At 30.8% G+C, this 26,068-nt stretch overlaps 1 protein-coding gene across 1 annotated transcript in view; it reads right to left on the reverse strand.

Moving 5' to 3' along the window:
• Positions 1 to 26,068, reverse strand: part of LOC106683579 (zinc finger protein castor homolog 1) — a gene marked incomplete in the record, with an annotated part of 112,886 nt that overhangs the window by 82,412 nt on the left and 4,406 nt on the right. Inside the window, 1 exon segment of the mRNA XM_024362187.2 lies at positions 23,326 to 23,826. Within this exon segment, the coding sequence (XP_024217955.2) occupies positions 23,326 to 23,818 (493 nt within the window).

Here is a 26,068-nt window from a genome sequence, read left to right on the forward strand (position 1 = left end):
TAAATGACTCTAGTATTGGAAGTACCTCATATATATAAATATATTTATTTTCTATTTTAAAACAAATATTTTTTTTTAAGGATCGTTGATTCAACGTGCGTAAAAAAAGTAAGACCGCACCTTGACCATCGCACTTAAATGGATTGTTATAAGGTACGTACAATTTTGAAAATGCAATTTTTTTTTATTTTTATCCTTAATTTCTTTGTTATATATTTGCATATGTACGAGTACAAATTCATTTCAATTAAATGTCTTTTTATGATCTATTGAAGCAGAAAAAAATAATTATTCTATTTGATAATTCGGAACATGAAACGAATAAACTTCAATATAGGGTTTGATAACCATCCCAACCGCTTTTAACCAGAATGAACATTAAATCCCCATTCGTGAGGATCATACATCACGAATCGCATGTTCACGTTAAGTTAAATGGCCATCATAAAAGTATTTCTACATGAATAACAGGAATGTAATCTGCCCTATCGGACTGAAACCTTTTCTGTAATAGACACCGACAATATGGAATTAGCGAAATGAATGAGTTGATAAACCTTGCTTCATGTCAGGCCATTCAAGTGAAAAACGCTCTCTAATTTTGTTTTTTTTATATTTAAAATTTTTTAATATATTTTATTAATATAATATTAATATAATATTACTTATTAAATGCGAAAAAAAAATATATAAGGAAGTTATTAGCTGCTGTATGAGGTGTGGAAAACTCTGCTATACTTGAGCACAAGGGATAATTAGTCTTTTAGTTAAGGGCCATTTAATTTTGCCATTTTCCAGGTAACGAAGCTGCCAACTACACGAATGAGTGGAAGTCGGGAAAGTATGAAATTGAGAACGCTGGAGCATATTATAAATTAAAATTGAAGATTCAACATGGAGAGGTAATAGCGCAATTAACATTTAAAGTTTATTATACTGACAAAAAATAAATTTAATACAACCGAACGAAATATACGAATGTATTCAAAGTAGGTCTATGCCTTAGATGTTACAGTTTTTGCTAAAATCGACTAACTAAAAGTGCCACATTAGATCATTGATTTTATAATTTTAACATTTTCTTGAAATATGCTCAAATGATTTTGATTGAAAAATGATAATTGCATCTTATTGTTAATTGTAAAAATGGATAGTTACTTACTATGAAAGAATCTAATAATTAACCGAAGGAGAAAAGAAAGATGAGAAAGGATTTCGGGAAATAAGAGTAGTAATAATCCTCTTTAATAAATACATAATATTGGAAAATTAGAGATTTCAGAAAAATTAATATCTAATTTATAAGAAAGTTGTGTTATGCACGCACCGCACTAGATTTTAATATTTTTTATTCAATACTCATTACAATTATTTTTTTATATTATTTATTATAACTTTCCCTAATAAAAAAAATAACATTCCTAGCTTACTTTTTTCTGTCCCTTTTCGGGTCCAAAACTATTTTTAATGCACTATTTTTAATTTTACACAATGGTTTCCAATTTCACACATTCTTTCTACTTTTTAATTAGAATACCTTAAGTATTTTTAAAAAACTGTATTTCATTGTTCAAGGTTTGTTTAATTGCGTATCTGTGTCCCTCCTCGCGGTAGTAAAACTGTCACGACTTAGCGACAGTTGTAAATTTATTAGTGTATTATTTTCTAGAGCTTCAGAAATGGTCTAACTAAATAATTTAAAAAAATACAAGACACCTGTAATTATGGACGTTATTATCTTGAACATTTAATGAGAAAACATAAATTAAATCCCCACTTAGGATGCCATATTTTTTTTTATATCAAGTTTAATTTTAAATGTACAATGGTTTTTTACAACTACTAGTGTTAAAAAGGTCATAAAGAGACTAAAATGGCTCTTTATGTTTATATGTTGTATTTACTGTCGTTACAAATACATAAAATAAAATAATCCGTTTTAATTATTTATCAATAATAATATGAAGTACTTGTCTACAGTAATAGAGAAACATGTAGATACTAGTTGAATTATAATGAAACATTACTTGGTTAACCATATATATTTTTATATACAGATGATATTAATTGAAAAATGTTAGAATTAAATGCTTTAACCACAGAACGGGTTTAATAAGAACAGTTTTTTTTCCTTCCATTAGAACTCGATTACAAAACCACAGAAGCTAGTACAACAAACGAGGTGGGGGTGGGAGGGAGGTTTTAATTAGTGGGGAAAAGAAAACCCAAACCCCTTCTGTAAACTGGACCCCTTTCACGATCCACAGAATGTTTAGCCATGATTTCAGCTACTACATTTCTTTCAATGAAAATGTTTTAATTTTCATTTCCTTAAAATTCAAATTGTTAGTATTACAATATATTTATAAAACATATTTTTTTTAATTTATCCTTAATTTTTATAATCAATAATTCCAGAGTTTTTAAAATTAAAATTTAATACATCCTTTCTAATTTTTTCAAACTAAAGTGCTACATAAAAAAATAATGCAGTTTATATCACATTTTCCCAATCAAATAAGTATTACAAATGAATAGTTTCAACAAAATATTTACATGATATACTCTCATAATAAAATCTAAACTCTTCAATTTTAGTTGTATTTTTATATTTTTTTCATCCATTTAGACCTATTACAATATAAGGCCGATACGTAATCATTGGTTTAAAATCCTTTTTAATCATAAATAAATTTAAAAATATATATATATAATTTACCATTATAATTCACCCTTCAAGCAAGTAATAACAATACAAAAATTCATTACTGTGTGGGTTTTTACTACAGTAAGCCCACACAATATGTCAAATCTATAGATTCTAAAAAAGGGGCCTAGGAATATGCAATAGTTGGCAAAACATTAGACAATTTCAGCCTGACTTTGCACTTTGGTCCAGGCTAGACAATTAAACGTTTCCCAACAAAACGAAATAAGAACCTTGAATGAGTTTTAATCCAAAGAGACTGGAGCTAATAAAAATTGTATGAAGTTCTTAGCGAGTTCAAGAAAAGAAGTCGAGACTCAGGGCCTCTGTGGACTTTCACAGTGAGATTACTCTGCACTTTTTCACAGCGTTTGAGGTTTAGATATTTTTATCCGTTCCAATATGGCTTCCCGTACTGGTTGAGTAGCGTCAAGTGGGGAAGGGAAATTGCGAGAAATTCGCTGAAATTTTTTCCTTCAAAGAGAAAATATTAACTTACCACTTTCAGGATGAAAGGAAGTTTTACCCTAAGACCGCCATAATGGATTTTCGAAAAAAAAAAAATTGTTTATTTATTGGAATTTACAAGTATAAGTAAAAAATACATAATGTAAGTGTGGTATGTATTACAGTACAATTTTGTGAAAAATCTACTCATTAGTAGAACTCCAATAACACTTCATTAGGACAGGAATTCAATGGCTTAATAGAGCCTTAAAGTCCAGTAAATGACTCTTTTGTAATTAATTGGAAGCTTAGACCGTTTGTCCTGTAAGGGTGCTAACTGTTGGAATCAAAGTGCAGTTTCTTAGCTTTTCAGGCTTGTATGAGGATTCCAAGTGAGTCCGAAATAGCGGATCTGTTCCATAGTAATAAATTAAGTATTATTAAAGAATGCTGTAGAGCAGGAAGATTCGAAAAGGTCAAATTGATTTCAAAAACTACATATGAGATCGTAACTTATTAGACATTATTTTGGATGAGAGTTGTAAAGATTGCCCTATTTATATGTTGTTGTTTTTTTATTAATAATTAACAATGTATTACTAGATGAAAAGAAAAGTTGCGAAGGTTTCTATCAACCGAGTTTCCAAACTTTTTCAGGATATATAGAGAGCTTTTGAAAAGGACGAAATTAAATACAAATTTCGAAAGGGGACATTTATGAAACAATGCAAGGTTGTATAGAAGGCGTATAATGGTGCTCTTTGGAGTATAGCTGAATGGATAGCGTATAGTTGAGCAAACCTCCGCCGGCGCCACTGGGAAGAAAGACGCCAGCGACAGACAGACGGAGAAAAAGAGACCAAACCATGGGAAAGCGGATGAGTGACCACCATAAGTAACGGTGACCTATGGCGCTCTCTATCGGAACCTCTCTAATTAATCATTTCACAATTGGTGAATGTGGACGCCGTGATATTGGGGCTGGCGCCACGGGCTCAAAGAGGTACCCTACCTCTATTGTACGGGGCTTGTCTTTTGTTGGGGCATTTCGTTCGGGATCGGTTAGTCTTCAAGACCTTTCATGGCCTGTCGTAAGTGCCGCAACTCTTGCCAAGGTGTCCTTCTCTAGGTGTCAAGACTATGTTTCTCATCGGCCATGATTGGTAAATCCTGCGTTTTCCCGAAAAATAAGTAACATATTACAGTTAAGCCTAGGTTATATTGTAGTATAACCCGCGTCCTAGTTCGGATTGAGTCTTCTAAAACTAACTTATAAAATCTCCAACACTGGACAGATCTGTTTATAATGGAAAAACAAATACAAATGTAATTGTAATGGGTATTATAATGATAAATTATATTTATATATTAAATAAATCAAAATTGTATCCTTGTATAGTCTCAACACTTTTTATTACATCCATAGTCCAACGTTTCGGCCATTTCGAACATCCTCAAGGACAATATAAATATTTAAAAGCTTATATTATATATTCATTTGTAAAATTTATAACAACATTATCCCTAATAATATAACATACCTTCAATATAAATTCTCACCTCACATCAAAATTTAAAAATTGTTTTATAGACTATTGTGCTGAGGTCATTAATTATAAGTCAAACACACCCTATGAAAAGTCAATTATTAGAGAGTCATATTTATTATTAATAAGCTTATGTTTAGTTACCTATTTTTTTTTTTTTTTTATAAAATTCATAAATATTTGAAACGTTTAATTTTCAATTTATCCATACTATCACTACCATATAAAAAAAAAATTATGACATTCCTTATATTTATATAGTTTGTTTATTTATTTATGAATAAGAAACCATTTTACAATAGTTCTAAGCAGCAATATCCCAGAATATTTCCAATTGATTAACTACGGTTTAACGTCTCAGAACTTTTCTGTAGTAAAAGTAAGCAGATAAAATGATTTTGTAACCAAGTTTAAATGTTCTTTCCATTACAGGCTGTCATGTCCTAGTTGACTAATAAACAGTTGTACATTTTAATTACTTGAACTATTAAATACATTAGCCTATTGATTAGTTTTGTTAACAGTTAGACAAATATTTTTAATTGTTAAAGTAATTAAAGTCTGTAATAAAAATAAAAATAAACCTGGATACGTCAATTCTAAGTGCTGAAATTTCAGAGAAAATAAAAATAGTTGAGATACTAGACCAAATGTTTGCGTTTTAATTTTATTTTTCAAAAAATATTACATTTTCTCAACTTCAGAGATTTAATTATTATTTTTGTGATAAAGTTTTTAAGGAATAATGACTGTGATAACATGATTTTAAATTTGGTTTTAAGTGAGTATTGACTAATAAGAAATTGTTGTTTTGACCTGGGCAGAATAGTTTTAAATTAATGGAGTTAGCGTTTTTAAATTATATAATTACAAAATTGTATTGAGTAGATTGTCCCTGAGGATGGCCGTATTGGCCGAAACGTCGGACTTACAAGAAAAATAAAAGGTTTTGAGACTAAAATGGATAGAAATTAAATTATTTATTTTAAAAAAAGTATTTTTAAATTTTAATAACACGGTTTCATGAAATATTTATGAAGGATATTTTAAGTAAAAAAAAAATTGCGTATGCCATCCAGGTAATTTAGGTTTCAGAAAAGGTGCAGTGAATCAAAGTTGGGTAAAGAATTCGACAAATTCCTTTTTCCCAAATGAATAAATTACCGAGATTTACGAGGGGTCAGGCACTTGACCTGTTGGGGGGGATCGAGTGGATAGGATCGTTAAACACTTTAAAAATACAAAGGAAAAAATTTGAATAGCCGAAAATAGGAAAAAATGACCATAAATAGCCAGGCAGTTAGCTGTTTATCCCTGGAAGGGGGGAAAAGTCACAAGGGTATTTACCTGTCAGCATATTGCCCCGATGATTGGTGGCCGGCAACAATTGGAGCTCACCAATTGGAGGGATCACACTGCCCACGTGGCTATTGAAGAACTGCCCCAATTCCCTACCTGGCGTTGGACCGGGCACCTCACGGAGGGTTGACCGCACGTCAAAACCCCGCACGCTTCCTCACGGTCCATTTCACCCCGGCAGGGAAAAAACTGACCGCCTTATAAATAGTATCGATTATTATGTTAGTATAGGTGAAGGCATGCCGATATACCTGTCAAAGAGTACGTCAACTTCATGATGAACAGGTCAAACATGGGTTTCAACCTATATCATTGTCAAAATACACAGTAGTAAGCTTACATTTTACTAATTATATTTTTACTATATTTTATTATAACTAGAAGCTACCTGATGATTTATGATTTGTTAGATAATTTATTAATCTATTTTATTACAAATAAATGAGAACTTTATTAAACTCATAAATATGCATATACCCATTAATTTTCCTTCGTGTTAATTATCTTCAGTTCATTTTCGTTACTTTTTTTATTAGAACTTAATACATGTATTAACGACATAATAAATGGTTTCATTTTATTTTTTTCCATTTGAATTATTTTTTTTTTTACATTTTATACAAAGATTATTCAATGTTTATAACATTTATTTGGGCGTTGTAATTATATCATTATATCAACATAATCTCCTTTTTGTTTTATTTATTCTTATCAGAGATATTTTTTGTTGTTTTATAATTTTATTAATTTATTTTTTTAATTTAGTACTTTATTCTAAGACAATAAAGTCCATTTTCAATGATTATTATATAATTTTAATGGACTAGTCCCAAAATTAATAATGTTCATAAATAAATACATTTTTTGTTAATGAAATATTAAAGGTCATTGATTTACTAAAATAAAAAAAAAATATATAAACAAAACAAGTTTCGATATAATAAAATATAATTATATGAATTAACAATGAGACAAAGAAAAAGAATATTTAATCTTGAAAATGAGGTAAGGAACCCGAAATGTTGAAGATAAATAAATACAATAAGGAGGAAATATAAATTTCACAATTATTAATATATTAAGTTAATAATCTTCCATAAAAGAATAAAATTAGATATAATTCGCTTATAATCAACTAAAAATAAACTATTATTTTATTGAAACAGTCTTTGTTACATTTAAAGTATTTTATTTAATAATATTATTTAATTTTATAATCTTCCTGAATTAGTAACACTTGAGCCAATTAATTATTAACGGTAATTAATTTCTGTTGTTAAAGTAAATGTAAACTAACAAATTAATGTTCACTACAAAATAAATAAATCCCTAAATTCATCTAATAATGTAAATATTTAGCTACAGTTTTGTTTTTGTTCACTATGGAAACAACCCTTTATTTTATTTTTTTAATGGACTAAACCTTCATTAAAAAAAAAGGAAGATAAGTAATTTAAAAAAATGAAAACTAATTAAGCCGGACTGGACCTGTAACCGACACAAGACTCCAGGACTGCAGGGTGTCTCAATAATCTGGACTGGAGACCCGTAAGTAATTGAAATCGAGCCTACAACCGCCCCATTGTGCCCGCTTTGGACAAAGGGATGCACGGTAAATATAACCCGTCCAACGATTTTTTCGCCCTTCAGAGCAGGAGGTCTGGGGTCCAGAAGAAGAGGAAGCTGCAAAGGGATTTCTGGAAAGGGAGAAACATGAGCTGGGGGAACCAGGGAAAGGGGGATGAAAAACTTCTAGGGGCGAGTTTTTGAGAAATTTCAATAGGAAATATAAAAGAGAATACGATCATTGTTTTTTATTGGAATTTTTATCGAAGGGATGGGTAATATTTTATATTGGAAGACAGAGCTCACTTTTGAGTGCATTCTGTGCACAAGAAAAATTTTAAAACATAAAAATAATTTCAACCTGATGAAACTTAAGTCTTTTAATTATAACAAAAAAAAATATCTTAAATATTTCTTTCCTAAGTAGTTTCCTTTCAATTGAAATTTACGCCAACTTAACCATATCGAAAGCTTTAGCTTAAAAAAAAAAAAAAAAAAATTATGAGATTTCTTAGAGATGATTTTTATTTTCACGTTTACATTAAAAAAATAAATACGTACTCATGAAGAGTCAGGGGTCCAGTACTTTGTAAGGAAATACTGTTACATGACATGTGGTTGTGCAAGGAGGTGATTTGGTCAAACTTTATTAGGCTGGGTGGATCCCGGAAGACACACGAACCAAAAGGGCTAACTCAGGGCTACAGTCATACTGGAAATAATTATCTGCCGCTGCCGGATTCGAACCCGGGTCCTTGTAAATAGTAGCACTACGCCTTACCACTGAGCTACCCGATCCCTCCATGTTTACACTAATTTTGTTTTTTAATTAATTTAAAAAAAAAAAACAGCATTGTTAAAAGGTATGATATCATTTATAATAATTTAAAAATATTAAATTGTATTATCTACACACCTAGTATATTAATTATTGGTTTTTAAAATATCATTAATGCATTAATACATCGAATTATGCACTTTTCCACTTGCAAATTCTAATTATAAATTGTATAGTACTAAAATCTGAATAGAAGGTGAAGTGGATATTGTTCATTAAATATTACAAGGAGATGGCCAGGATTGCGATACAGTAAACCTAAGAATATGATTCAAACATTTATTTATAGCCGATTTAATTAACTAAGTATTAATAGTTAAAAATTATTTTTGTTTTTCTTGACTGTTGCTCTGGCATCATTCACATACAGTCATCATTAAAATTTTGCGTGTGAATGGGAAAGGATTGAAATAATCATATTAAGGTTTTCAGTGTTGTTATAAAAATAACTATAATTGACCTTGGTGCAGCTGAATTGAGTTGAAGGCTAAAAATCTAAAACCGCTCTATTGTCTCTGCCGTACCATCCAAGAGAACCCCTTCAAACAACGGCTTTGGCAGATTGGTCGTCCACAAAAGAAGACCCAGGAGATCCCCTAGTCCACTGAGATTTTCTATTGTTCTTTCTTTATAATACGCTCTTCTTTTCCGCCATTATACGTCAGTATAACCGTTACCCCGTCTATTGCCGAAGGTCCCTGTGATTAGCTTATTTTTTTATATTACAAGATGAACGTAGGAGTCAAAATTAATCGGAGTTGACAGTATATGCGTATGCACAAATAGTGGATTCTACTAACGACTCCTAAAGAAGTCCTCAGGACTTCTCTACATAGAGCAATACTGTCCGCTGAAGGCGCCTCACGACATTGAGGGTACGGTACAAGAGAGAAAGGAGAGCGGAGGAGAAAAAAAAAGTATAGAGGCGTGTGGTGGGATGATGCGCACAAAGCAAGGGACCACATTGTGCTGCGGAAGGTCCCCACTCCTTAATTAGAACGCACACCACAGGACCAATCAATTCCTGGTCCTCCTTACCTCGAAGGAACAGGATCTCTTCAATGAAAGTATGATTACTTTAATTCATTTTTTGATTGGTGAGACAAATAAAAAAGAAAAATAATTAGATTCCTCTCCAACATAATTACTTTTCATGTTGTAGCTGTGTATAATGTTGATACAAACAGATATATTTGAAAAATGATTTTTTAACGACTTCTATTTTCTTACAACATATTACATCTAAACGATTCAAAAAACTTTCAACTGCGTGTTTTTTTTTTTAGGAATTTTTATACATTGCTGTATTAAGCGAGATATAATCTTCATTGAAGTATTTAGATAAAGAAATTTAAGCTTACTCTACTTCATCGAAAGCGTTAGCGAAGTCAAAACTCTTCTTAGTTTATATAATTTTTGTTTGAAGTTGTATATGTTTCTTTCTTCTTCTAGTTCTTCAGAAGGTGCTAATTACTTGACCCCGTAGGGGCAACTTGGCCCACGATGCCGTACTCCTGCTGATCAGGGAGGGGCAGGAAGACACGTACTCCTGAGGGGTACGTAAGCGGAAACACTGATCTCGAGTCCTTTTCTTAATCAGATATGTACTAAATGCCAGCACGGTTGACACATTATTATGTGGCGGCCCTCCCTGGAGTCGTGGTTCTACTCTATAATGGAACCGATTGTTCTGCATTGCCCTGGCGGAAATATCTCTAGTCGTATCCCGGCTCCGCCCACATATCAAGAGTCTCGGGTTATCCTCAGGAACATATCCTGAAGAATAAGGAATCCAAGACCCTCAGTGAAGGAATCGTCTTATACTTCATAAATAGTTTTCAAACATAAAATAATGTTTTTATATGAATTGCTTTCATATTAATCTGCGAGAAAATTATTAAAATCGTAGATAGACAAAAATACATGTTAATTTAAAAATACAGGTATTTATTTAACTAATTAAAAATAATTGTATCGACTTTGAAACTTTCAAGTTAATTGAAAACTTAATTAATTATTTTTTTCCTATTCGTTTTCTTAATGATTGTTTTTATTCTATAACTATCGATAAAAAAAGATAAAATACAAAAATAAAATGGATCATGCGCAGTTCAACTATCGATCTCCCACTTGCGATTTATTATTCCTACGATTATTCGATCATCCTTAAAATTGTAAGGATTTCCCATTGCTCTAGAGCGATGAGCCCCATCAATCTCCCGGGCCCTCCCTGTGGAAATATTAATAGCGAAGCGTTGTAAGGGGGCCGCCGAGGCTCAAATAGATTCAAGACAATCGCGCCGCGTCTTTTGTTCGCCGTCGTGTCCTTACCGCTATAGAGTGCCCTCAGGGAGGCTTTCATTATATAACTGGAAACCAGTTCATCAATCAAAACTCTAAAGGTGGCGCCACCGTACCATCGACCTCTTTAACGCTGTGTGTCCATCAATACTCGGCAAAGAGTTCCTCCGAACCGGGTCGTCGTCCTTTAAGGATATCAACGTACTAAGAAACGATCCAAAAGACATGGAATCCATTTTGTATCTCGAAAAACAACAAAAGCGATGACTTCGTAAATGTCTTCGATTCAAATAATCGTGTTGTATCGATCGATTTGCTAGTTGGAATAGAAATGAACGTGACACGAGAGATATCATTAGTGTAAACTCGATAATAACTCAATGATTATAGGATAATCATAGGCTATCGATGTATCATTTTAAAATCTCAATATTCATATCTTGTAGCCTCTTCTTTAATTTCAGCTTTTTGAATACAATTCCATTTCAGCTTATTAGTTGTAATAGGACAAACTATAAATAAATTATACAGCTACAAGAAAATATTTATTTACAAGCCAATATCCAATATATTTAATACTATAATTAATATAAATAAATAAATCTGAAGAAGAACACTTTATGCTTCCTGCATAACTTCACGATACGATCCATAAGAATGAAACAGTAATTGATAAATTTCTATCTATCAGAGCTAAAACTAAGCAATTTAAGCAATTAATAAGAAAATCTTCACTTTCAGTACTAACAGAGTAGGGAAAAACTTCTCTTTTTTTTTTTTTTTTTAATAATAAAAAAACAAAATTCAAATTTTTTTTTAAAAATATTTATTTATTGCTATTTTCAACTGTACATTATAATACATTTAGTAAATCTGATCTAAGTTAAATTGGAGTGTTACAGGCGTGTAGAAAAACTACCCATTGGTAGCACTCTAAAAATTTTAAGTATAAAGATAATTAAATAAAGAAAAATAATTATTAAAAATTTTTATTAGGTTAAAATTAAGAATCATAGAAATATATGAAAATGAAAAAAATCAAAATTTATAGTCATTAAAATATAAATAGTAATAAAAAAAAACGAAAAAAAAAACGAAGATTTCTTGTTGAACTAAAAATAAATTAAAATATTCTGAAAACTAGTGAAATATTTAACCAACGTTAAAGAGAAAAACAAACAAAAACGTGGAAATGAATACTAAACAAAGTCAATCAGTGTTAAGTGAATAGTATTTATATATAATAACTATAATAGGTATTATAATATGATAAATTCTTTGAAAAATGTTTTACCTCAATTATTGCAGTTTTATTTTCTGCATCAGGAGTTTTTAAATTATTGGGGGCTAAGAGGAGTCTTATATCAATCAATATTAAAAAATAGGCGATTCAAGATATTCTTTATTAGATTTCGACGCTGCTCTTGATACAGCTGTACCATCATAAGTATCGTTGGTACCAGAAATTAAAAGGATAATTCGAAAGCATTAGATGCCCATCGGCATATCTAACTGGATTAAGATCCAGAAATTAAAATTTTAGCTAAGGAGTGGCGATTCTAGTGATATCTTCTTAAATTTTGATGCTGTTCTCGATACAGTATAAGAGTTCCATAAGAAACAAAGTACATACTATCCACCGTTGGATACCAACCACATCCTTGGAATTGAACGTTAATTCGAAAGCAATAGACGCCCATCAGCGAGGCTTGAACTACCTATCTGGATGCATCAATCGAAGATAAAAACTAATTCGAGCTAGAGAGAACGATTCGAGAGATAATTTCTTAGATTTCGACGATAAATTCCAATAAATCCCACCAAATAACATTTACCCTTCAACGTAAACCCATGACCTCTTGCCCTACAGTATCCATGTCGAACAGATCCGTTACTTAGGACTATATCTCGACAAACGACTGACATGGAATCCTCATACAAGACTAAAAAGACAAGAAACTGCTCGTAGATTCCGACTATTGCAACATTTACTAGACAAACGGTCTAAATTGCCAATCTATTACAAAAGACTGATCTACATTCCTCCAGAATCCAATCCGTACAGTCCAAAATCCTTAATGCTCCTTTCTTTGTCACAAATCAAGTCATCCAATCAGGACCTCAATGTTCCATATGTTGCCGATTTGGCCAGAACCAGATACCGTTCCTTCTATAATAAACTTCTCAACCACCCAAATCCACTTGTTTCTAACCTGGCTTCTCCTTCATTACCTAATAATCCTCCTAGGCGTCTGAAAAGAAATGGCCTCGAGATCTTCTCCTCTAGAAATGTTATTGGAGTTCTATCAGTGGGTAGATTCTCCACATCTTTGTATCATGTCACTATGTCACCTACAGGAAATTTACTTGTTGTATATATGTGCATACAGTTGTAAATAACAATAAATAAATTATTAAAAAAAAAAAAAGATTTCGACGCTGCTCTCGATACATTATAAGAGTCCCAGAAGAAGCAATGGTACCAACCACCGCCTTGGTCTGAACGTTAATTCGAAAGCATTACACGGCCATCAGCGAGGCTGGAACTTATCTACCGTAGGCTTTTTGCGTTGAGCGAACATTTACGATAGCGGCAGGAGATGGCCCGGCTTGGTCCATACCTTCGAGTTATTGCTCGAGCGGATTTGAGTCTCCTTTATGTCTTCATTACTAGTCAGCCGGTTTAACTGCGTCCCTATAAAGTGAGAGGAATTCATTGCTTAATTACTTCGTTGTTCTCAACTGTTACTTTCTGTCGTTATTGTCTATCCATTATAGCCACTCTATATATCTCATTGTCTCTGTTCCCTTCGTGGTAAAGATCACCTCCTGCCGGGCTATTCAGCCCCACAAACTCCTTTATATTTTAGAAATTGTTTTCTGGTTGTTGAATAGTTAATCTTGATGCCGGCCATTATCATTAGATTGCGTCCTTGCTATTGATTGGGTAATTAGTCTCCTTGTCTAATGGAATTAGTCAATATGATATAGAAACGTCGGCTCGATTCGACTTTTATCAATACACAATTGAGAATTCATGACTTGGCTGGTAGTCTGCCATTGTGTGAGTGGAATGCGGCAATTACCACTCACACAAACGGCAGCGATGGATCCTTTATCAGGGTAGCATATCGGAGTAGATGATACAGTTGAAAACATTCCACCAAATGTTCTATGAATTGATGCAACAGATGTATTTCTAATCTAATACACTGCTTCTTAAATAATTATGCAACCTTTGGATACATGAGCCATACATGAGAAGTCATCGAAAGCTTTAGTAGAGTCAAAAAATATAGTATTCATAATAACTCTTGGAAAATACTTTTTATAATTTGATGTAAGATCATAATGTTATGATACATGTTTATAGAAAAACTACACATTAGGACCATTCTAATAATATTTCTACATTAGAAGGTTTTGAGGCCATCTTCTTTTCAGGCACCTCGGTAGATTGTCAGGAATCAGGAAGAGGAAGCAAGGTTAGAAACTAGCGGGTTTTGGTGTTTAGGGAGTTTATAATAGGAGAGATATACGGTTTGAATTAGATCGGTTACATATGGAACATTAAGGTCTTTATGGAAGATTTTATTTGTGACAAAGTAAGGAGCATTAAGGATTTTGGATTGTAAGGATTGAATACGAGAGGAATTCGAAGGCTTAGTGGAGCTCTTGTCTTTTTTAATGGATTGGAAGTTTAGACTGTTTGTCTAGTAAGTGCTGTTCCCTGCCTTTTCTGTCTCGTGTGAGGATTCCAAGTTAGTCGTTTGCCCGTTTTATATTATTAAAATATCCTAAAATATTTTTTAATTAAAATAATTTGTATCCAAGATAAGTTTCAAACGCTCAATTCAATAGATGTTGGTCGAAGTATTGCACATTTAAAGTATTAATATGGAGCTTTTGAGCCTTGGATACAAATTATTTTAATTAAACAATAAATTCATTTTCAAAGAAGTGAGAAGATAATATATAAACTGAAATATTTTATTTTCCTCTAAAATGATACAAGCTAATATTAAAATTAAATAGATATTTTTATATAACGTTTGAATATTTTAGCCAATATAAGTCATATATAGTAATATAATTTTTGTTCCATATCTATGCCGAGTTTTTTTTTTATAAATAGAATGGTACTATAATTTCAACCCCTTTAATGTTCGTTTGTTTTTCGAAACAGTAGTTATTAGTTCAAGATTAAACTATAAAATAGTTTTTTTTAAAAATAATTTTGTCAATGATTGGTTTAGTTAAAAAATTCAAACAATACGCAACTTTATGTATTACTTTATTGCTAAACAGGAACCGGGATATCTTTTATTGTTTTAGGAAGAATGAAATCAGTGAGAATGCAAAGTTGGATTTTAACTTCAAACTCTAAATCAGGACAGAAAAACTGATGAAACAAATATAAAGGAACATAGTACATCTCACATCAGTTGTTTAAAAAAGTAACAACCAGAGAGACTCTATGAAGACGGAGAACTAGATCGAGTGTTGAAATGCATAAGAGTAACGGTGAAGTCTAAAATTGTAGGCCTTTGTTAGTCTATTGGTATGTGATGTTCGCTTTTTGTCTGAATTTATGATTTAGTCTTGATGATGCTCGAATTTTCGAAACGATGATGGGTAATTTATTTATTGGTAATAATATTTTTTTTTTTTTATCGTGCAATCATATCCAAAGAATTAAGTGGTATAGAGAAATTAGGAGACAGTTGTTTTTGTGTCAGGCTGAATTACCTTTAAAATCGCTCTAGGTAGGAACAATAGTACTGAACTTAGGAAAAGACTGCATCCCATTTTATTGATTTTTTTCTTTAAAATATTGTATTTTATTGTTTATCGGAGTATATGAAGTTTTTGTTTATTAAGAATTAGAGAATATTTGCTTGTTCATTAAATTATATAATGAATATTTCATATTTTAAATTTCATCTTGTACTCTAAGAAGAAAAGAGTCGGTTATAAATTGTGCATTGTGATTTTTCAATGCTAAAACTTTAAAAAAAAAAAAATTTAACATAACTTATCAATCTTACTAGACAAACGGTTTAAACTTAAAATTCATTACAAAAGACTGATCTACACGACTATAATAATGCTTATCTGGACATACGGAGTTCAGCTTAAGGTCTCCATTAAACTTTCGAATTCCCTCGTATCTAATCCTTACAATCTAAAATTATTCGTAAAATCCTCAATACTCCTTACTTTGTCACAAATAAAATCATCCATAAAGACCGTAATGTTTCCATATCTAGCCCGAACCAGATATAACCGTTATAAATTTCCTAAGCACTCAAACTCATTAATTTCTAACCTTTATTACTTTTTCATTCCTGAAATCCTTCTAGGCGTCTGAAAAGAAGATAGCCTCGAGACCTAATGTAAAAATATTTTTAGAGTGCTATCAATGGATAGTTTCTGTACATGCCTGTATTATATTATTATATTACATCTTACACCTGTAACTGCAAATTTCGATAAATAATAATTCATTGTTGTAGAAACCTCAATTTTTGTTCTTTATAAATATTTCTTGATGAGTATGATATGCACATATTTATGAATATGTAAAGTTCAGGGCCCTTGAATCACTGCAACAGACAGCCGACATTCGGGTTCGTCGATCCGCGAATGATAACGAAGAATAATTCCACAAACATCTACTCCTCTAATGATCAACGTCTCCTTCAATTATTTGCTCAAAGGTTCATTAAGTCGTACTTTATTGAGCATTCCTCCATTTCCGCATCATATGAATATGCCTTTGATCATCCGGAGATTCGACGTCGCAAGATGATCCCGGGTCCCATGAGAGGACCGCGAACTGTCGGATAAAGGAGAAACGCGACCATTAATCACAACTGAGGGAGGTAAAAACAAATGGAAGAGCTCTGAGGGCCTCACAAAAAGGGTTGTGGGACAAAGCACGTCAAAAATCCCCCAAGCGCTGTTGTGTGGAGTTTTTGTTATAGGGAAATCTCAAGGACCGGGCCTTCTCCGCCCTTAATTATCACCCCCTTGGCATCATACATCATCCGTCTTTTTTAGGATTATTTTTTTTTTTTTTAGATTTTTTTTACCTGTCTACATCTCGGGGAGCCCCCCGACAACCGAAAACCACCTCAACTATATTCCCAGTCTTCCATCATCCATCCTACGTCTATATCATCGCTCAACTTCCAAAGCTCCCGGGGAAGTAGCAGGTCTAAGATACCCACGTCCGTTACATTCTATTATTTATATCCACTGAGTGAATTATGCATATTTATTATAAATTCAGGAATAAATATTTTTCCTACTCAATCTTATTCTTGAGATGAATGCTCAAATATCCTAAATATCTTAAAATACGATTTATTAATAAATATCATTATTTATCATAAAAAATTTCATTACAGTAGTTAATTTTTTTTTTAATTTTTAATTATTAATTATATCCTCTATTTAATAAACAAAAATAGTTAAATAAAAAGCCTAACAAAGTGTAATAAACAGAATAATTGAAGTCTCAAACAATATTATTCACTGATTACCGAGAAGAGAAGTACAAAATAAACTATTATTAAATTAACTTAGGGTTTTAATCTTGATGGGTTTTCTTAGATTAATATTATCATTAGTTCCATATTTATTTTTCATATTTAAACAAGAGATTTTTTTCACTGCAGAATTTTCTCACCCACGTTATAAGGCTGGAGGCTGGGTGGATCCCAGTGGCTCCCAAACCCACAGGGTTGACCCATGGATAGTAATAGAACAAAAAATCTGTCAAATCGGGAGTTAATAGTTCCTTACTACTACATAATAATAATAACTTTTTTTATTTATGTTTCGCCCCTTTCCAATGGGCACTTTCAAACTTTTTCTCCTGTACTAAGTAGAGAAAAAAAAGATTTTGTTTTTTATTCATTGTATAACACTAAAAAACATGTTTTTCAAAATAAAAAACTTTTCATTATGAAATTTAAATTTATTAACTTCAAATTAATCACAAAAGGTTAACAAATATGAAGTTAGTGGAAGCCGTTCAATTCAAAATTAGATATTATATCCTATTCATCGATTATAATTAAAAAATAAAAAATTTAGACCTGTTGATTTTGGTTTGTGGAGAATAATATCGGTTAAATTAATCAAGATCATTTTTTGGATATGAAAAATTGAAAATAATTTTTTTTGAAAAATTAGAGAATTATTTTAATCGTATTCAAATTCTAAAACTAAATAGCTGAACAACGAAATACATAAGTATAATATATTTATAGAATTCCGTTCATGTCCACACATAAATTTATCTTGCCACGTAACCTAAATTGTATAGTTTCAAAGGAAAATATTATCCTAAATTAATGCCCTATAATTCCGGACGAATTTCTCAATTCACAACAAGGAAAAAGTAAGATAAAAAAAAATGACCTCATCAATTTAGTTATAATTAAACGTTGTAAAAGTTAATCGTCGGACTGACGACTTGGACTAATTCGATTATTCTGTCGATCGATATTACCTATCATAATTCCTAATAAATTATCGATAAAATACTCGCTAAACAGAAAGTTATGAATTATTTATTTTACTCATACGAGTACATACTTTTAGCAAAATTCAAATTTTCTGGTGGAAAAATAAGTGAATATGTAAGTATTACAGAAAAAAAAAATTTTACCTATTCCAATTCTGTGGTAATCACGCTATAGCATTATACATTCATTAGCTTGGAACATTAAACTTTGTTTAATTGCATTATAATTGTATCCTGGTTTCCTAACGAGGTAGCAAAGTCCCTATTTACATTTGAATGTTACGATCTATGATGAACGACTTTTTTTTACCAAGTTTTTGAACAGCTCCTAACCTTTATTTTTTTTTCCTTTTCAATTTTTTTTTTTCCACATCGTGGCTTTTCCCTCGAGAGGATTCCGCCGTAGGCGTAAGTGCCGTAGTCATCTATCACAGTTCCTTCTGACACCCTTCCTTAAATTAGGTTTCGAGCGGCATCAGGTCCTTTTCTCGTTATCCCATTGTTTTCGTAATCTACTATACGTCCGTGAGCCGTAGATTTCATTCTAAGGTCTCTACGTAATATTAAATTCATTTTCTAAAATTAATTATTAAACCTAATAATATCTCACCTGTATAATTCAGACAAGATTATCATTATGCTGCACAAAGTTTTTAAATCTTGAGTATATTTTTCCAGAACCAGTCTAAATGTTCATATATAAATTATAGTGTTTTAGTCCTAAAAACATATCCGTTTATTAGGGTTACGAATACAATAATTAATTATTTATTTTTTTTAGTAGAAATGTTATTTACACCCATGAAGGGTCCTGTAAGGGGCATAGGAAGTACTACTACTAGACTAGCGGTTATGCAATGAGGTGATTTTGTCAGCATTGCACTCGACCAATTGATTTTAACCCAATTAATGGGTGAATCCCGAGAGGCTCTTGAACCCACAGGGCTGACTCACGGCTACAGTCAAACAGAAAATAATTATATACTACAGCCGGATTCGAACCTGGGTCCTTGGAATTAGTAGCACCACGCCTTACCAATAAGCTACCCACTCCCAATTTTATATTATATCCTTCAAATTTTTGTAAACAAAACAAGACTTGGTTGATGATGAAAAAAGTAATTATCTTATATATTTTGAAACTGATTCCAGTGTTTTATTCTGATTACAAAATAAAAACCTAAGATTTTCTTTTTAATTTATTTATTTATATATTTTTTTAAACTCTTCTCTTAAGAAATTTTCTCATGTCATGTAATCATTAATCAAATTCATACAAAAATTATAATTTAAACTCAAAAATTATAATTAAATTAAGACAATTTCTAGATTCGGAGGAAAAAAAAAATAATGTGTTCCAAAAAAGTTTTAAATTAACTATAAAAATAATTATTATAATGTTTACTTTGTACGAGTATTGATTGATTCAAGAATGTTAGAATATTGCAAGGAGATAATGACTCCGAAAAAAAAGAAGGAATCTAACGTACTTCCCTCGCCCTTAAGGTCCCATGGCTGGGAGATACCCTCCCCTAGAAAATTTACTTATAGCAAGTAGAGCGTTCTTTGAAAAAAAATATTTACATCGAGCAACATTGTATATACTTCACTACACAAGGAATCAGCTTAAATCATTAGTATATTATGAACTATTGGGTAATGAATCTTTTTGTTTAGGGTGTTGACGTGAGACGTACTACCCTTGTACTGCTCTGTACTCTCACACATACGAGTTCCTTTGGAACGCTCCTTCGTGATTCCAAACCGACACTGGACAAAGCCCAGAGCACTATTAAGAGGCGGACAGACAGTCGTGCTCCCGGACCACGGGTTCATTAATTAGGAGACTCGTGGAGTCCTGAATCACGGCAGCTAACAATCCACGAGTCAAAGGATAATGGCGCTCGCTCTCGTTTATTGATTTAATTTTATCGGGAGGGGGGCCCCCAATTGGAGGAGATTTCCTTATTTCAGGTCGGAGGCTCTGTGTCTTCGTTATATCTCGACTTTTCCCTTTGAACACCTGGCTAAGGGTCATTCAAGGATTTCTCTTTTCATATTTTTTAATATATTGGGCTTTGAAGTAAGTTTTGATTATTTTATGATAATACCATTATAGGTGTGTATGTATATATATATTATTGACTATTAAAAAAAGTTACGAGTTTACTAGAGAATTTAAAAGGACACACAACGCCGAATCACATGAAATGCACTCAGTAAATATAGTTCAGGTGATTAGGAATTCATACGGATTCCTGAAAAGTTAATTAACACTGATTGGACAAGTAAGCTTAGATGGGAGATTTGCTTTAAGTTCGCTATTATTATTAAAAATAACCTCTCAACTTACATTACATTATGCCGTGAGGGAATATGATGTTATCTATAAATATAATGTTTTAATAATTTTTTTTGATGATTTTCAATAGGTTTAGTAATATTTTATTTCTAATTACAAATATGGTAGATTTTCATATTTAATTAATCATATAAATAATACGAATTTCAATTAACATTTAACTGACGAATTCCTAACCACTTAAATTACAGACAGATTACATTATTTTTCTAACAAGATGCTCTGAAACCTAAATCAAAATTAGGGTGAAAAAAAAAACCTAAGACAAAAAAGTGGATTCCATCGTAAATTTCGGCCTAGGGGAATATTACGACGTTAATGTTAAATGGAATGAATTTTATGGGTGGGCTCATGCTTTAAACATGGGCAACTAACGACCCGACTGATCTATGGGCCCTGTTTAATAAAATAACAGAAAAAAAATTTCACCCCTTTGTTTAATGAGATCACCGCCCAATTCATAGCGGCACGCCCTGGCATTGTATGCCAAAAACTTTCTCTTCGACACCTCTACGACTTCTGTTCTAGTTGTTAAGGATTCAGTCTATGTCTTGTCTTCGAAGACGGTCAAATGATATCCAATACTTAAGATTTGTATGTGGTATTGGTGAATACCTAAGGAGTAATGAGGGGGTGTTCGCACACCCTTGGAGAAGACAATTTTAATTTTTATTAGAATATTTTAGTTCTAAGTAAAACCAATTAAAAACATTTTTATTTTTAGATGCCTCCTCTAAACACAAAAATTTTTTATCAGATTTTAAAATAAATATATTGAATTATTTTATATAAACAATTCAACAATAAATTTAAAAATGTATATATAACATTATAAATTATTAATAGTGCCTTTTTTAAAAAAAATTCAATTTGTTTAATTTTTAATTTAATTTAATTTGTGCGAGTCGGTATTATTTCTTAAATATTCTGAAGATAGTTGACCGTATGAAGCGGATAGTCTATTGTTATTAACCCATTAATTAACCAACGTTTCGCTCCACTTTACAAGGCTTCTTCGGGGCTGTCAGATTGAAAGAATGATGACAACTCAGTTAACGAAGTCCTGCAAAGTGGGAGGAAACGTTAATAATAAATAGTTTTTCTACTACGTTGGTACCATTATTGACCGCCATCCGGACTATTTTCCTAAAATATATTTATTTTTATGTTTTTTATTTTGTAAATATTTCACAACATATTTTTGCCTTTTAGTTATATTCTTTATGCAAAAATTTGGAAAAATGAAACATTATTTTTTAAATAATTTTAGTCAAGTTTATATCTAATAATTATAGATTGTATTCAATATCATAAGTTGCATGTATTTGAGAATTTTATTCCCCCCCCCAAAAAAAAAACCTTTATTTTTTTATGTTTAAAACTATGTTTAATCCTATTTATTATTGTTATTATATTTATTAGATTTAATGTTTTCTAATTGATTTAATAATTTTTGTATGTAAGAATTTACAATGAATTTTTTTTTTATTATGGTTTAATGAATTATTGACAAGAATTTAATTTAATGATAATATTCATTTTAATTTATTTTTTGAGAGATTTTATAAAAATAGTAACTTCAAAATGAGGTTATATACCATAATTGCTATATTAATTCTGATAGGGTTAACGTAAATATATCATTATGAAATAGAAAATGAATAATTTTACGAAAATTCCGGTATGCAACTTTTCGAAGTGATTCCAATCTTGTTTTCTCTTTGAGGCTTACCTCGTTGATTGAAATGCTAATATCCTTTCCCCAGTCGAACACCATTGTGAAGGCATTTTTTTTTCCTATCTCTCCCATCGTGAAAGATGAAAAAGAAAAAGGAAAAAAGAAAAATGCTTCGCCATTCTTATTATGATTAAAAATTCCAAAATCTGTCAAGTGGAGGATGGACTTAAATTATACAAAGTAAATTACAGACACGGGAAAAAACCGGATTGGACGGGCTTTGAATGAGCAAGTCATTCTGGTTGTATTAATGACCGAGCTGGAGGCATCAACATCAAGATCCAGGTACGGTATGGCACTTCTTTAGTTCGAGCATCTATAGCTCCAGTATATAGTTTTAATATATATATATCTTCCAAAAATTTTCGCCAAATGCTATTATACTTTTATTATTATATTTGTTTTTATATGAGACTTGTGATAATATTTAATTAAATAAAATAAAAAAGACCTAATTCGTGTATCTAGGTGTGGTTTTTATTATTCACGTTTTTATCCACTGATAGCCAAGAAGAGGGTTCAGAATGTTTTTTAAGTGAAACTTACAATTGGATTACGAATAAAGTGTACGGATAAAAAGGGGTGTAATTTTTATTAATGAAAAAAATATTCTATTCATTATATCATTGTTTTATATTGCTAATAACTATATTATTATTGAAAAATTGTAATATAACGCCTCGAGTCTACCAGATAGCAAAAATTCAGGTATCATCAGTATTGGAAAGCATAACTCAAATTAATTTGTTATGGAAGGACTGATCAAATAATTATGTTTCAGTTTGTAATTAATTTTAACAAGTATAGGTCGTACGGCGACGAGATAATCTGTCAATACAGAAAAACGTTATTTTCTGCAGTTGAAGTTGTATAAGTGTGTTATGTATTTTTTTTTTCAAGATAGAATACTTTATAAGACTGACCTGATGAGAAGTTGGAGATGGGTACGTTGTTGGTGATCGACTCTGCAACCTCCGGAGAGTTGAGGCCGTAGATCTCCAGCAACTCCTTCACCGTCTTCTGAGCATAGTCCCTCAGGTCGGAGGCGTCGGTCGCCTGATGGAGGAACGCCTGGAGATATGGCGGTCTCGACTCTCCGTCACTCGAATCCGACTCTGTCGGACTCTCTTTCTCTCTTCCTTTCGAGAGGTCCATCGGTGCAGAGTCTTCGTCGGATCTTCTTGGTCTCTTAGCTTCGCTCGCGTCCGAGCTGCTCAGGTCTAGTGCGCAATACTCCTCTTCTTCCTTTTGGTACACGATGTTCATCGGGTCGAAATTCTTTCGCTTGTTCCTCTTGGGTTGTGTGAACAGGATCGGGGCCTCACCCTCCGAATCTTCGGAGGCGGTCTCCGCTCCGTTCATCTGGAGCCTACCGCCCACTAGGAACATCGGCTCCGTCTCTGCCATGTTCACCATGGAAACGCCTGGAACAAGAAATAAAAATAAATTAGTAACTAGTCTAATTAAATATAAAAATACTATAATATAATATAAAATCAATGATTTTATTTATTATAATAAATAAAAAAAAAATGTCAATACTTTTTAATTTTTTATTTTGTAATATTACCAAACTTTCTTCAATTATATTAGAAATCCTTTTTTTTTTTTTTTTTTTTTTTTTACAGTGGTTCGACTTTATTTATTCATTTTACAACAACTATTCAATTTACCCGAAACAAATTTACCCGTTCTCAATTATCAAACGACATAGCATCATTCGAAAACATTTACTTCATACTAAACTATAATTACATCACTATTTTTTTTAATTCAAGTCAAAAATTATTGTAAAATAAAAAAATAAATTATCACAATATAAAATAGTTTAAAAGTATAGTAACAGAAGAAAATTGAGTAACATTATATATTTTAATTTACACTGTTGAAACCTTAACTACATTTAAATACGGTATTTATGGTTTGATTACAAAAGTTCTTATATCAAATCTTTTAATTTGGGTCTGGCGCAATCAAAAGTTATATTAAACAATTATTCAACAATCTTTTTCTCATCGTATGATTGATTTCAAAACAATTGTTCCAATTTCCATTACTAAGAGATGAACTAAAAAGTTTCTACATAGACTTGTTATGAAACAAACTAACAGAAATGTTTAATTCAGAATAATTAAATCACTTTTGTCTCATCACTTTGTAAAATCTATTTAAAAAAAATAAAATAATTTTCACAGGTTCTGAATAATTATAGAAATGAATGTTCTGACAAAGTAATAATAATTTTAATAAAAAAATATAAATATCAAGTATGCTTTATTTATAAAAAGAAACTTTTAAATGAGATATTTTATTTTAATATCAATTAAATTATATAAATATTATTATTAATACTTTTTTAAGGTTGCTGATTTATATATAATTAAGTATGGTTATATTATATTTAGTTCACAAGATAATTCATGTGATACAATAAATTAAAATATTTCTTTTATATTTTTTTATTCTTTTAAAGTATATAAGTTTATTTCATATTCCCTACCGTCAATTATGAATCTACCAAGCATTTTAACTCCTATAATTGCATATTTACAGACAAAATTCCTATTTCAATATTTATAAGTTTTTTTGGGTTTATTGTTATTTGCATTTCATTTTTCTTAGTGACCTTAACTATCGAACTGTTGACTTAACAGCCTTCCACTATTAGTCACTAAAGAAATTATTCATATTTAAAAAATATTAATAAATTTTCATTTCATAATATATTATATTAATAAATTAAATATTTTAATTTAAAATTATAACAGAGGCTCACATATAAAATAAGTTATTTGTAATTATTAATTATACTAAGTATATTTTATTATACTTACACTATACTGAAAATAATGAAAATGAGCACCGATGACAAATGATCTAGTTTTAATATTTTTGAAATTTTAATTTTTCAGACAAAAGTAACTTTTTTTTAATTTTAAAACATTTGATTTCATTTATGTGTTAACCTAATTGAAGGGGTGAGTTGATGAATAAGTTATGTTACATATTTTGAATCTTTAGTGTGGCTGAAGGGGGTAGGTGCCTATGTAGATAGTGTGAGGTCCTCTATCGTCAAAATCCAATTAATAACTGAGACTTAAAACATAACAACCTCTAACAAAAATAAAATTAACTTTCCTATCTTAAATTTTCTGTTTGTAACACAGCCTCTTCAATTCTACTAAAAAGACACAGCAGATTAAATTGAATACTGACTGTACTTTTAATTTCTTTGCCGCAGTAACTTTTTTATTTTTATTTATTTAAGAAAACCTTTACTTAAAAGATTGAGGGATTTAAGATAAAAAATAAAAAACATTACTACTTATGCTTATAAAAAATGTTTTACTGTAATAGTTAAGTATGAGAGGTTTTTTTGTAATATCTAATTAAGTTTAAAAATAAATTTATTCTATATATTTAAATATATATTTGAGTACAATTTAATTGGATCAAAAATAGCTCTTAATTTGAAAGGATTATTGTTATCTACATTTCCTGTTTTTAATTATTTCTTTAAAATTATAAAAAAAAAAAAAAATCGATAGAATGAATTGGGACAGTTTTATCTACAAATTGACTGCTAATTTAAAATCGCTGAGATAAAGAGTTTATTGTAGCTATTAAATCGGTAACTGCAGATTTTTTTTAATATTGTTAGAGATT

This window comes from Halyomorpha halys, unplaced genomic scaffold (genome assembly GCF_000696795.3).
Source record: "Halyomorpha halys isolate HHAL.00 unplaced genomic scaffold, Hhal_1.1 Scaffold496.1, whole genome shotgun sequence".
Lineage (NCBI taxonomy): Eukaryota > Metazoa > Arthropoda > Insecta > Hemiptera > Pentatomidae > Halyomorpha > Halyomorpha halys.